Raw genomic sequence first — 15,531 nt, forward strand, 5'->3', positions numbered from 1 at the left:
TGTATGGGAGTGGATTATAGGTTATCAGATTCAGTGCACATACACAGGGTACATATTTTTTGTGATGTCCAATACAAGTCACATGTCATCCTTTTCTTTACTTGGATTTAGTTTTGTCACTTTCCTTTAACCTGAGGGTGACCTGACCTGACACTTGTGCCTTCAAGTTTGCATCAGTCAAGCCTCTGTGTGTTTATGTTATAGAATAATGCTGCAACAGTAACAGGTTTGCTAACCTTAAACAAAGAAGAGTAAGTCAACTCCAATAAATTTCCAGGACAGAAGTTAGTCAAAATGGATAAATATCTATACATTTTTCCTGCTTTCACCTGTGTTGACTAAAAAAAAGATTGAATATGCTCACACACACCCCAAATCCCATCAGAAATTCAATATTTCTGAAACTGTGAAATTATATTAATCACATAGACTTGCACTGATATAAAACCCTTGCTGGGCAAATATGTTTAATAGCCTTAGGGTCTTATGTTTCTGACATCCCCACCATCCCGCCCAGTTCTCCGCAATATCTTGTAGTACCCCTCACTCACTTATTTACACTGGGTTCTTCATTTCTGTGTAGAAACCATTTGGGACTCTACAGGTGTGTGTCTATTTTTACACATGCTACTTTAAGTCAGCTCTGTCAGTGTTTCCCATGGATTGGCATGTCTCTTTGTTCTTCTGTTCCACCTTTTTTGCGTCTGGTATGTTTTAATGTGAACGCAGATCCAGGCCCAGGTGGAATCAGGATGCTCAGTCTGGGTGGTTACAAATATTTGGACTGTATTCAGTCAGTCCAACAATGGTGTATTGGACTCCTTCAGACTGGCAGAGTAATTATACTACCTGATAACATTTATGGCTAGTGGACTTTACCAGCAATAATATACAAGCATAAGAAGCCCCCATTCTTGCACCATCCTATCTAGCTGTTAGTTTTTTTAACACTAAATCCTTGTTATAATAATTGTGATTCTGACAGAATCACACTTTACAGCTAAACAAATGGTTGTAATAAGTCAATTGGTGTCTTCATTCAATGCGCTACATTCCCTTTACCATATAATTTAAACACCGGTACTATATATGAACTTTGAAAAAAATTAATCAGATGTTAAATATTGATTTTGATTGAGTAGTAATTGGAATCTCGAATTGGCAAGGCTGAAATTCGCAGTAACTGGAAGTAGACTGAAAATTTCAATGGTAGGCATTGGTTTTGCTCCTGTGCCATTAAGTGCAGACAGCCTTACCCACTGGCGTTTAGTCAAACAGAAACAACAAAGCAAATCATACATTTTTGCCTGTAAAAATCTATTTCTGTTTACAGAAGTTTACAGAGGTATAATCAGTTAATTTGCTCTCACCCTTCAATAACTTGAGTGGCAATGCATACTTTGCAGAAAAGAGAAGTTGTCCTGTTAACCTGAGTATATCATATGACATCAATGTGGCAAACGAGAGATTTGAGAAGTGGAGTCCATGTTCTAATGGTGCTTTATACTTAGGTTGGCGTGTGTGTGCTGTTTATGACCGCAAATGCACACTTGTAGCTGTTACCTGCTTCTCCTTGCAGTCACAGATACTGGCTGACATTTAAATCTTGTACCCACACAAAATTGCTTGCCATTACATTTTAAATTAAGTGCTCTGTTTTTATTTGACAGATATCCTCCCATAGTAGCAAAGCACATAATTGTACTAAGATCCATTAAATTAATTGTTAGGCTAATTTAATTTTGCATAATTTTAGCTTATTAGCCATTGTCACTACTTACCCATCTTGATCCTAAACATTAATCATTAACCTTGACCCTCTAAAATCAATGAGAAAATGCTTAGGGAAATTATTGGAAAACCCTTTAATTCTGTTGTATTTGTGAGATTTAAAAATAAATCTGACATTGACTAAAAGTTTTTAAGTCTTAAGGTCAGACAAAAAAATGATTTTTTTCCCCTCAATAAACCTGCATGTTTACTTATTGTCATAGTGGCCCCAGTGGATTGCTATGCTGTTGATGAACATTTTGCCACATAATATAGTTTCAGACTTGATAACTGCCAGTTATCTACTGCAGCAATGACAGATTAAATGTTGTTAAAAGATTTGAGCCCAAACAAAAGGATGCATCCACACTAGCATTTCCAGCTTGTTTTTAGTTTGTTCGCAGCAAAACAATTAAAACACATCAGTCTTCACCTTTTTTCCAGACAGTGTTTGAGTTTTTACAGTTTATAAGCAGCCAAATTCCCTTTACCTCTGATATAAATTAGATAAATGTTATTGGGATTTTATTAACCTTTTCTCTAAAAATATACATTTGAATTGTTGCCAGATGGCCCCTGCTTATAAGTTGGCAGGTTCTGCATGGATGACATGTTTCTTGTGTCTGGTAAAATCACTTCCTTACATACATATTTAAAAGGCACAACCTTTGCGTAAGTTAAAACATGCCTTGTGAATATGTGGGACTTAAATGGATGAATAGAAGATCTTTTGAAATGAAACCAGTATTTCTCAGAGCTGCTTCAGCCTGTTTGTTTTGCAACACAGTTTAATTTGATGTAGCAACACTCTTCACATTGACTTGAAAATTGATTTTAATAACAATTTTAAAAATAAAAAAAAATCTCAACAAATGTATTCTCCAAACCACAATGTTGAACAGCCATAAGTTTGGAATTAAGGGAAATTTATCAGGTGTTAAAAGAGATATGTGTTGTGGTAGCAAAAAAAATCTGGGAAGTTCAAATATTTCCATGAGTTTTGACTTCAACTACAGTTTTTTACTTGTTCCTGATGTGTGCAAGGTTGCAAAGATTGTGTGGCAGCATCAAACCCACACCTGCTTCCTTTTATGCTTCCATTGCAGCCCTCTCATTTCCACTGCTGTGCTCTGAAGTAGATAATCATCCCTGAAGGTGATGGGAGACTCTAATTTCCATGAGCATATTTTCATATTGTGGAAAAAAAAAAAAACCCCAGTCAGGCACACATGTCAATTTAGTGTAATTTTCTGAAATTGAATACTTTTGTATGGAAGAGGTGGCAGATTAAGGCTGAATAGAAAATCCAGTTTCAGCTCTCACGAAGAACACTTTAAGTGGCCATCTCTGCAGAATGTGAGAATTTACGTGAGATTGGCAAGTGATTCATTTTGAAAGATGATGTATTTACAGCGAGGCTGTTATACAAATAACTACTCTTTTTGCAGTTTGATGTCGAGGGTTGAACACTTTTTTCATCACTGCAAGCAAATCAAACACTTAAGATTTGCAGAAGTATTTTGAGCCGTGATCCTTCTTTGGTTGAAAACTTTTTCTTTTTTTTTTTTCTTTTTTTTTTAAAACTTTTACTAAACCTTTCTTGTAACTTTGTTCTCCCATTGGAATGACTAATTTTTTTTATTTTTTAATAATTTTTATTGAATCTTTTTTTTTTTTACATAAACAATAACAGGTACAGTCGATACAATTTGCACAATATAAGCTTGGCAACAAAAAAATAAATGTCATAATACAAATATTACAAAAAAAGTTGGGGAACAATATCCTTTTTTTTGTGTGTGTGTGTGTGTGTGTTTACTTGGTTTGTTTTTCCCCCTATTCACTTTGAATTTGATTTGTCCATTTGCCCCATCTTGAGAAATAGAGTCCAGGTTGTAGTCTCAGCATAAATGTTAGTCTTTCCAGGTTATGAGTTTCTTCAACTAGGTCCAACCAGTCCTTGATACATGGTGGGTCCACTTGAAGCCATTTTCGTGTGATTGGTTTTTTTTGTTATGGCAAGAAGAATTTTTAATAGATATTTATCATTTTCAACTAAGTCTGTGGGGAGATCTCCAAGGTAAAGTGTCATGAATGTTTGGGGAATTTTAAAACCTAATATCTGGTCTATTTTGCTTCCTACCTGTAACCAAAAGGATCTTATTTTTACACACGACCAAAAAATGTGTGTGATGTGCTCCGTCCACTCCACAGCCCCTCCAACATGAAGAGCTGCCGGTGTTTAGGCTTTCTTGCTGTTTAGGTGTTATGAAATAAGGTACTAAATTTTTCCAACTGAATTCTCGCCAAATGGCTGAGCAGGAAGTAGAGCATGCATTCTCACACACATTGTCCCATTGTTCTGTTGATATATCCATATTTATTTATTTCTCCCAACTTTTCTTAATATAATCTGTTGAATTCCCTCTGCTGTTTTGAATAGTTTTATATAGCTTAGAAATAATTGACTTACAACCCTTATTGTACGCTTGTGAGATCAGAATAACTAATTTATTAAGCTCTGGGGTCCTAACCTTTAGGATCTTTGAGGATATATATTGCTTTAACTGTAAATATCTAAAGTAATCATTTTGTTCTAAGTTATATTTCCTCTGACATGACTGGAAGCTTGGTAATGAGTCTTTTTCCAGAAATTTGCAATAAGCTGTCATACCATTCTGTATCCAATATTTAAATACTGAATCAATTTGATTTGGTTTAAAATCTGAATCAAATGCTACCCATCTAAGAATTGTAATCTGATTCATTATTTTAAGTTCTTTCAAAACTTGAAACCATAGTGATAAAGTGAAAAATGCAATTGGAGTAATGTCTTTTTGAGTTCTAGTCACAAGTTTTCTATCTCCTATTAACGTTTGGATTGGGACAATTCCGCAACAAATTTCCATTTCCCTCCACCTTGTCCCACATGTGTTATCACACCACTGGGTTATAGCTTTGAGTTGGGCTGCTAAATAGTAATCGCGGAGATTGGGTAAGGATAGACCCCCCTTTTCTTTATTGATTAACAATGTTTTGTATTTGATGCAGGGTTTTTTCCCTCTCCAAATAAATCGGGAAATTTGTTTATCCCACTCTTGAAATTGGGATGTTGGGATTTTAACAGGAAGTGACATGAACAAGTAATCTGGGCAGTATAGGCATCTTTATAATTTCAATTCTTGAATTAAAGTTAAGTATATTAGTTGTCCACTTAGTATGATTTTGCTGAATATTTTTGTTCACTGGTTCATAATTTTTTTTGTATAGATCATTAGCAGAATATGTCAGCCACACACCTAAATATTTTATTGCTTTCTGGGACCAATTGGAGGGTAATTTCTCTCTAAGTTCTTCAGGTGGATTAAAGTTAAAGCCCATAACTTGTGTTTTGCTTAGGTTTAATCTGTAGCCTGAAAAAGAGCCAAATATTTCAAGTAACCCTAAAAGTGCTGGTATGGATTGATCTGGGTTGGTGATATATACAAGAATGTCATCCGCGTACAGTGCGACTTTATGTACCCTTGAATTGATAGTAATTCCTTGGATATTTTGATTTTCCCTTATTGCTTGAGCTCATGGCTCGATGTACAATGCAAATAACGTTGGTGATAAGGGGCATCCTTGTCGCGTTGATCTCTCTAGCTTTATGCGATTAGTCAAGCGCCCGTTTATTTTAATTCTTGCTGTTGGAGATTGATATAAAGTCCGAATAGTATTAATTGAGATATCCGAAAACCAAGTCTTTTTAACACTAAAAACAAGTACTCCCAATTTACGCAGTCAAACGCCCTTTCAGCATCTAAGCTTATCAATGTTGCTTTATGTTTATTTGTCTTAATATTGTTAATTATATGGAGTGAACGTCTTATATTATCTTGGGTTTGTCGACCAGCGACAAAGCCTGTCTGGTCTTCATCAATTAAATCTGTGATAAAAGTGTTTAACCTATTTGACAAGATAGACGCATAAAGCTTATAATCCTGGTTTAATATTGAGATTGGCCTGTAGGAACTACACAATGTTTTATCCTTTCCTTCCTTTGGTATTATTGTTATAATAGCTTCTGACCAGGATGGCGGCGTACAATTGTTTTTTTAATGTCCAGTTCAAAGATTTTAGAAGAACTGGTGTAAGCAGGTCTTCAAATGCCTTGTACCACTCTGCTGGTAGGCCATCTGTGCCTGGTGTTTTGTTATTTATTAACTTCTTTAAAGCTAGTTCCAGTTCTTTCTTGTCAATTTGTTTGTTTAGAATCTCGTTTTGTTGTTTTCCTATTGTTGGTAAATCTAACAAATGAAGGAATCCTTTTATATCCACAACATTTGCTTGTTTAGGCTGTGCATATAACGTTTCATAATATGTCTGAAAAGCGTTATCGATTTTTTCTAAGTAATTTTCAAGGGATCCTGTTTTTGGATTAACAACTGAACAGACCGATTGTAGAATTTGTCTTTGTCGAATTTTACGAGCGAGCAATTTTGTAGCTTTTGGCCCAGTTTCATAATAAGATTGTTTAAAAAATTTGTATTTCTTATCTTCTTCTTCTTTGTATAAATCCACGATTTGTTTTCTTATTTTTTGAATTTCTTTCAAGATGTCTTCTTTAGGGGTTCTAATATGCTTTTTTTCTAAATCTTTCAACATTTCATCCAACTCTTTCAATCGTCTTTCCTTTTCTTTCTTAATTGCGGTACCTTGTGATATTAATTTCCCCCTTATAACTGCTTTCAAAGTATCCCAAAGAATGGTAGGGTTAACTTCACCATTATCATTCCACTCAAGATAGTTTTGGATCTCTGTTTTGATATCACTGAGTTTCTTGTTATTTAGTAGGCTAGTATTTAGCCTCTGTCCTTTTTGGTCTCGCTCCAAGATGTAGTGTTAAGTATATCGGTGACTGGTCGGACAATCCTTTAGAACCAATTTCACAACTTGATATTCTATGTCTATCAGTTGTTAACATAACAAAGAAGTCGATTCTTGAGTATACCTTGTGAGGCGAAGAAAAATATGTGTAATCCCTATCGGTTGGATATATCTCTCGCCAAACGTCAAGCAAACCCAACTCAATCAAGCCTTGTTTTAACTTTTTGCCCTGTGGAGTCAGTAATCTTTTGTTATTGGATGTATCAGTCTTGTGCATTATTGTATTTAAATCACCTGCACATATTAAAATTCCAGTTGTTTCTGATGCAATTATTTCGATAAACTTTTTCTCAATTTTGGAACTATAATCTGGGGGTAGATAAACAGAAATAAGAGTTGTAGGTTGACCATCTATTTTACATTGTATTAGGATATATCTGCCTTCACTATCCTTTATTTGCTTTAATGCATTCAAAATGCACGGAGTTATGTATCAGAACTGCGGCGACTCTTTTATGTCCTGTCTTAAAAGAGCTATAAAAAGTATTTTTATAACCAAAAGTCTTTAATTTTTCATGTTCACTATTAGATAAATGAGTTTCCTGGAGAAACATTATTTTTATTTTTTCCTTCTTTACCCAAGACATTACCCTACTCTTAACAACATTGAGACCATTTACATTCCATGTGGCTATTCTATATTTGTCAGTATTCATTACGAATTTTCAGATTACAAATGCAGACTGTAAGAACAAACTTAGAACTAACACAACAAAAAAAACAACAAAACCAAACAGAACAAAGGTGAACTTCCACCTTCAGGGCACGGCCAGGCTCTGTTTCCCTACATACTAAAAGATCCCAGTGTAGGAGAAAAAATCCCACTCGAGGCAGGAGCTCCTTCTCTGTATTAAGCAGAGTCCTTCTTCTTGAGCTAATAATAAGGAAAAACAAAAATGTACCTTATCCCAGTCAGAATCATTAATAAGCCAGGGATGTAAATAGAGCTACAACCAAATGCAAAAATAAATACAATACCTTTTGAAATTAAAATAAATATGAGGTGAAATAATGAGTCTTTGAAACTGTTAGTGCAAAAAAAAAAACTTCAGTGCAGATCACCAAACCATACAAAATCTAGTTAAGTCTGTACTTACATAGATCCCATTGTCCAGTAAAAGTTCAAGTTTAAACTTGCTCACGCGGAAATCCTCGCAGCCTCTCACGTACCCGCTCGGAGCGTGTATTGCTGATCTTTTCCCAGTGCTAGTAAAAATCCTGTCCCAATCTTCCTCAGCGGCTGCTCGTGGTCCTTCCACAGAATAGCCTCTCCTCCTCATTTACCCCGCCACCTCCATTGCATTCCTGTTCAAACGCGGTCCGTCGTCCCAATGAATCCTCGTTCGTGCAGGGTACGTTGTTTGGAATCGAATCTTTGCTTCTTTGAGGATCCTCTTAATTTCCTTGTATTCTTTCAACTTGTTATAGACCTCCGTTGGCATATCATTGGCAAACGTGACCACCTTGTCGTCAACCACAATCTTCTTCGCCCATGCCATTTTGATGATTTTTTCCTTGATATCAAACCTCTGAAAGTTGACAAGTATAAATCTTGCTGGCTGTCCTCGGGGAGTCGGCCCTAACGAGCGGTGAACACGTTGAATCTGCAGTTTCACATCATCTCCCAGTGAGAACTCTCTTCTCAAAAAGTGAGTGATGAATGCCATCATGTCATTATTCTCGACGCCTTCTCTGATCCCATATATTCGAATATTATTCCGGCGAGATCTGCCTTCGAAATCAGTCATCTTTGCTTGGAGAGTTTTCTGCTGGGTTAGACAATGGCGGAGCGCATCCCGCAAACCAGCATTCACGGTTTCCAGCTCGGACACTCGCTGTTCAGCCTCTGTTAACCTTGTGCCTTGGTTTCGTACATCTGCGGTCAAATTCTGTAGTTTCGGGTTCATGTCGGATTTCAGGCTAGCAAGTTCTTGTTTTAATTCGTCCTTCATTTCAGCAATGTTGTTAGAAAGCGAGAGGATAGCTTTAGCAGTTGTTAGCTCGCTCTCCTCTTCTGTTAGTTCCACGCTGGTAGCCTAGTCTTCAATGTCGTTTTCTTGGTTGTCTTTTGCTTCCTTTCCACCTTTGGCGGCCCCTGGCTTTTTGTTTTTCTTAGTTCCTCCCATTACAGTCCAATTTAAGTACTGGAAGAACTATTTTCTTGAATTAGGTTGAGTTTTCTTTCTTTCTGACTGGGATAGGAAGAAAGTTAGTCCGCCATCTTGAAAAGCTCGTCGGAAGCCTCTGGAATGACTTATAGTTAAATGCTAAGCTTAATTTCTTACTTAGGAGTGTGTATAATGTGCTTTAATGGTGAGGTTTCAAAAGCTAACCTGGGCATAAAATTTTATTCATGTCTACAGTTTGTTTTTTGGTTGTTTTCATCTGCGTTAGCTAAAACGCACAAACTGTTTGGTTGGAAGCATCATTGCATTGACATAACATAATCACCAGTTGCTGTCTCCACAATTATATTTACAGGGCTAAATGATAATTATCTATCTATATTGATTGAGAGACAAGTGCGATTTAAAAAAAAAAAAAAAAAAAAAAAAAAAAAAAAAAAAAAAAGTGGGGGGGTGGGTTCACTAGTAAAACAGTTTCCCTTCCTTTTTCCTTGTAGCCAATCATAGAGCTTGATACTAAATTCATTAATTTGTCCCAACCAATCACAAAGGTGGACTCAGATATGCTCTGTCAGCAATACTGTTTTTAATGCTGCACCGAGATGTGGGCATGGACAATTCTGCGTTGATGCAGCAACAAAACAATTGATTATAATAATATATGAATAATAAGTTTAATATTCTGTTTCAGTCACAGCTTGCATTTTTGTGGCGTGATCCAGCCTGCTGCAACAGGTCTCCAGATAAACAAGTTTTTCAAGAAAGATTTGAGGCCAAATCATTTTTAAACTTTGATCATTAAAACTGTAAAACTAAGCGTGTATACATAAAATGCACATTTCTTACTGGAAATACAAACATTCTCGGTGAAACGATATCACGTCACGCTGCACATCAAAATGTATGAAAAAGCCATATGCTAGCTTTAGGATAACGTCATAGAAAAATACCTTTGGTAGGCTAGAGGTTAGCATGCGCGAATGAACTAAAAAGATAAAAACAACTTTTTCAATCAACAACTGTTTACCTCAATAGTATTATCTGTGTTCAATTACAAATAGTCTTGAATACTTGCAGGAAAACCTTTTCTGGACAGAAAAGATAACGTGAAAAACATATAAACGTCCTCTATATTACAACTAAACTGACTATGGACAGTCTGAATGGACAAAACACACTTGCACACTGCAAGAAACCTCCCAATTAGGGAGCTGCTTTTCATTGATTTTCTGGCAGTAAAACAATAAAGTTAAATAATGAAGTTGAAAATAACATAATTGTTGACATGATTATGATCACAGTAAATATCTGGACATTACGATTAATTTCTGATATCATTAGAAATACACAGGGAGTTAATCATTTTCTGACTGCCTGTATTGAGGAAGAAAGCAGATATGTGCAGTAACAAAAGTGAGGATGCAGCACATAGTGATGCATCATTGAATCAAAGACAAGATAATCATAATCGAATCATAAGACCAGTGAAGATGCACAACGCTGTTATGAAATGGCATAAAATGGCCAGGGCTGCACTTAAATGATCTTTTTAAATGTGTTTAGAATTTATAGATATTGATCAACATGAATTTTTTTATCTATATGCTTTCTTTCTATCTCATCCAACCCTAGAATTATATTCTATTTTACGCTTTGTCAGAACAGTCAAGATGAACAGTTGTAATTGTTATACTAGGATGCTTTAACACTGGTTATATTACTTAGTTCATCCAACCCATACAGACCCCGACCTATTGATATAAATAGGGATTTAATGTCCAGTAAGACATGTTCACTCTCCTGCAACTGTTTTTGGCTAATTCATGAGTCAAATGAAGCTCTGACCCACCTTCAGCTTCTGTTTTGATGCATCACGCTCGCTTCGCTCAATCAGCTGACTAACAATGGCATTGGCGATTTCTGCTATTTCGACTTGCTTTTGCTCTCTCTGCTGGTTAACCTGTTACTCCCTTCCTTGATGGCCCAGAGTTACATCAAAAATGGGTAGTTTTTAGCCACACAGCCCCATACAGTTGCTGCTGTTTATCTGCAAACTTGCACAGCTGCATCGCATCGCAAAGTCTATGCGGAGTAGACAGAAATGCAGTCCGCCAAAAAGCTTTAACACTGTGCCTGTGAAAGCTTACGCAGGACATTAATTACATGCTAATTGTTTTAATGTTAACTTGACCAAAGAAGGCCCAATTTCAGACAACTAATTTTTATAATAAACCTGGAAATGTAACAGAAGTGTTGCATTTGAGGACAAAAGTTTTACCTGTTAAATATTCTGTGGCAGCTTTCCACAGATCCATTTTAAAAAGCGTACGTTCTTCACAAAAGTTAATTAATGCTTGCTGTGTCTGAGAAAAAACAAACAAGGAGCCACCTATGGGTTAAGTTGTTCTTTATTTTTAGCACTGTCCTGTTATGGCAATGAAAGGCAAAACTGGGCTTGTTTTTTTGTGGGAGCTGTTTACAAGCAATGCAGAGGTATTTTTGAGCACTGATATTGAAGCAAAATAAAAGCGCAACAGTCTCTAGCCGGAAAGGTTTATAACAACATTATGGTATGACAGCATGAAGATGTATTAGACTGTCCTGCAGGCTTGAATCCATTTTTTAAAGCACAATTTTTAAGGCATTTAGGCTATTTTATTATTCTAAATGGCAGTGCAGTGGGACTAAAAGAGCTACCAGCTGTCACATTGCCTGGCAAAAGTTGATCAATGCAGTTTCTTTGTCTGACTCTCAGAGCCTCACTGAGAGTTTCATTGTCAAACAAGTGTTGCTTTACAGAAAAAAACCTTTCTCAGCTGTTGCTATTATTGCAGCCCGGATCTCTGCATCCTCTGTTTAAAAAAAAAAAAAAAAAATGCGTCTGGGAGTTGTGTTCCTTCCAATGAATGTTGTCAGACAGGAGCTGAAAATTACACACTTAATCTCAGTCATTTGACCAATTGAACATGTTTCCGCTGCATGCAAAAGGCATGCTAAAGGCGTTAGCAGGTTGAGTGGGCAGCGTAAAAAAAGAGAAGAGAAGCCTTCGGAGGGAACTTAATACCAAATCTGTTGTAGCTTGAAAAGTTTCAGTTCTATTAGTTTACTTGGTTAGAACTCCAATGCATGTCACTTCTTTACAGAATTTATAAAGAAACAAAGAAATTATAAGAGATTTCAAAGCAAATAAATCATAAAAGAAGTGGAATTAACCTTTTATTCCATCTGTCCTACTGTGTTGTTTCCAGATGGCTGCCAAGATGGGAGGAGACCAGATGCCCAACTTGAACAGTTCATCTCCGGTCATAGACCCCTCCCTCTATGGCTTCGGAGGCCAGAAACGCTCTCTAGACAATGGAGGTGAGTCTTCAGTAGGAAAAGAAAATCCAGTTCAACTGAGTTTCCAGAAACGAGTGTTTGGATGATGTGACCTCAGGCTAATGATCGTTTCACATAATACGGAAAGTTTCAGCTGCAGATTATTTACCTCTGCCTAGGCGGAGGTCATGTATCAGTTTGTCTGTCTGTCAGCAACCTAATCAGAAAAAGTTATTGATGGATTTTGACAACATCTTCAGGAAATCTCAGAAATGGAAAAGAGAACAAGTGATTATATTTTGGAGGTGATTTGGATCTCCACCTGGATCCAGGATTGTTCACTGTGAGAAGATGGTGATAATTTTTCTATTTGAACTTTTTTTTTTATTATGTTGCTGGTGGATGGACATGTAGACAGACCAGTGCTGCCACATATATGACCTCTGCCTTGTTGGAAGTAATTTAAAAAAAAAAAAAAAAAAAAAAAATACTGCTCACAATCACCAGCAAAAAAAATAAATTAAAAATTGACAGTGGTTTTACCAGAAGTCTGCACTCTCTGTGATTGTAGTTGTTAGTCTTGATCTAATGTCGTACCAAAGGTATTTGGTCCTGATTGACATTAGGGCTTAGACAAAAACTTGATCTGATGTCTGAAATCTGTCTGATGGAGCATTTTGATGTTTTGAGTTATTTGTTGTTTGATTGTCTTGATATTGTAAAGCTAATAGTGCATGTTTGAGCTACACTGTAATCTGTGAGGTGAGAGCCACACTGTTTGAGTATTTAGTATCTGAGGCTGCAGTGTAGTGGAAAGAATGTCCTATTTTTTTCTGTGCCTTGCACTCTGAATAAAGATTTGATCCATTTCAGATCCACGGAGTGGAAACACTAGTCATTTACCCTGTCCTCCTCTTATCTTGTCACAGTTGTTTGTGTGATAGTTTAGCCTTGAATGCACGGATAGGAAAATTGTACACATTTCCAGTTTTCTTTATTTTTCTTTTATCAACAGTTATTGTTTGGAACATTTTGTCCTCAGTTTTCTTGGTCAAGGTTGTCACAGTGTGGCAGAGATGTCAAAAGTAGTATCTATATAGTACAGTTGTTGTCTTTCAGAATTATCACATACGTATACAAATAATCACTTTTTGTTTCCACTTTATCAAAATGGTTTGGCACCCTTACCTTTTTTTTTTGCTGTTCCATTCTCAAACATTAATCCTAGGTCTTTTCCAGAAGGCATGAAACCAGTGCAATCAACCATGAAATTGATTGAACCCACAAGTTATCAATTCAGGTGTTCACGTCCATGGCAGCACATCTTCCAGTGACCCTGCAGGACTCTTGCATGGTGCTACCTGTCAAAATTCAACCAGTGGCCAGCAGTCACTGACCCGGCTGATGTCTGTCTATCTGAGCGGGTCTAATTGAAATGCTCAGTCATGCTCTTGCAGACCTGATTTCCATGCTGGTGAAAGCTCCCCGCGGTGGGTCAGCCACGGACATGAAAGATTGGCGGCTTCATACCCATCTGCTCCCATCCCTTCCGGCACCAGTGCACTCCTTCTCACTTTGATGCTTTGCTAGCTGTCATTTAAGCATGTGTTTAAAATATTATAGATTTGTTGACATGATGTTTGATTATTACGCACATTTATTGGTTTGGTTTTCCCTCCTGTTTCTTTTTCTTAGTGGGAAACCATCTCAGTGCAATGGTACATCAAAGGTAAGCAGCAAATACTGTCATTATGATTCATTGGATATATAATTTCTTGTGCCAAAATATGAATTTTAACGGTTGATTTATTGACTGCTTTTTTTCCCTGCATTTTTAATGTTTTTAAATCCTTTTTTTCCTACAAGGTTTGTTTGGTTTTTTTGGTTGTTTTTTTTTGAGCAGTAACTAAATTAAGTTAAACAGCTATTTTTATTTATTTCATTTTAAATGTGCCAATTTGATATGATGGAGCAAGTCTTAATATTTGAAATCTTTTTAGTATTTTACCATAGGTGATAAGGAAAATACCTTTCTAAGATAGAAGTAGTCATAATACCTAAAAAAAAAAAAAAAAAAAAAAAAAAAAAAAGATGGGATTTTTATTACTATTACTATTTTTAAAAATATATTTAATAGGATAAAGAATTAATAAAATATTCAACATATTGCCCAAAACATAATGGAATCAATATTCTTGCTCAGATTTTTTCCATCTGTCTGTTCCTCACAGGGCTCTTACAACAGAAGACTTCAAAGTGCCTGACAAGATGGTGGGCTTCAGTAAGTACCCTTCCAGTTCATTACTGTCAGTATTAACGTGCAATCATCAGTATTGACTGCACGGTTTTCAGGTCACTGCTTGAGGCATCTGTCTCAATTTGAAATTGATTTATAAAATAACTTTTCCCCTCTTCGTAGTCATTGGAAAAGGAGGAGAGCAGATCTCAAGAATTCAGCAGGAATCCGGTTGTAAGATCCAGATTGCTTCAGGTAGGTTCAAACAGATGAAAACACTGGTTCAGTAAACGTGTTTGTTGTTCTATATTTCCTTTTATATATTTTTAATCTGCTTCAAATGAAACCGTAGTATAGGTTTCAGACTGTACAAAACAACAGTTTGTTACCCAAACCCTTTAAGTTTGCAAGTAATCGCAGCACAAACTTACACAAATGGGAAAATAAATTAGTGGAGACAGACAAATGAATTAAAAAGTTGTTGCCTGCAAGTGCAGTCATAGCTTAAGGGTTTGTTTTCATGCAAAGAATGTTAACCAAACCAAAGTCTGGCTGAAAGTTACAAATAATATTTAATGGCAGTAATAACTTTAAAGGAAGGATTGAGTAACATAAACTACATTACTTTATCAAGTTTATTGGATTGGTTTTAATACCTATTGAACCACAATTCAATACCAGTGTTGTGATTTTCATAGATTTTTTTTAAATTCATATTTCTTATTCTAATTATTTCACTGACAGCTGTTTTTTCTTTCAATAGGAGGGTATGAATAAATTTGAAGATGACAAAAAAAAAAGTAAATTGAAGACATTGTCTGTAGATGCTTCATAAAAACAAAGGTGGTTGTAATTTAGCAGTAACTACTGCTTTTATAATATTTACGGTCCAAGTGAATGTGTTGAAAGGGAAACAGGATCTATGTGAATAATCTGGGAACACAAGGTTGTCTGACTGCTTCGCTGACAGATTGTGTTCTGCAGTATTGGTGCAGAGGACTCATTACTGTTTAAGAGGACTTAATAGAAGCTGCTGTTCAATCTCGTCAGGATGTCTTGATGGCGCCGATTCACATGAACTTTCAGTTCAGTTTGAAGATCTTACAAACGAGACTGTCTGTCTAGTTTCAAATGTTTAAAATGCCGCGCAGG

General features: G+C 36.2%; 1 protein-coding gene across 2 annotated transcripts in view; it reads left to right on the top strand.

Moving 5' to 3' along the window:
* The window catches only part of fubp3 (far upstream element (FUSE) binding protein 3), a 31,163-nt gene that overhangs the window by 1,230 nt on the left and 14,402 nt on the right, over positions 1-15,531 (top strand). For both annotated transcript variants that reach the window (XM_079257255.1, XM_079257256.1), the window contains exons 2-5: positions 12,074-12,185; positions 13,839-13,872; positions 14,375-14,424; positions 14,563-14,634. In XM_079257255.1, coding sequence (XP_079113381.1) covers positions 12,074-12,185; positions 13,839-13,872; positions 14,375-14,424; positions 14,563-14,634 — 268 coding nt within the window. The remainder of the gene's footprint in view (positions 1-12,073; positions 12,186-13,838; positions 13,873-14,374; positions 14,425-14,562; positions 14,635-15,531) is intronic.

Source organism: Telmatherina bonti (genome assembly GCF_933228915.1).
Source record: "Telmatherina bonti genome assembly, chromosome: 17".
Classification (NCBI taxonomy): Eukaryota; Metazoa; Chordata; class Actinopteri; order Atheriniformes; family Telmatherinidae; genus Telmatherina; species Telmatherina bonti.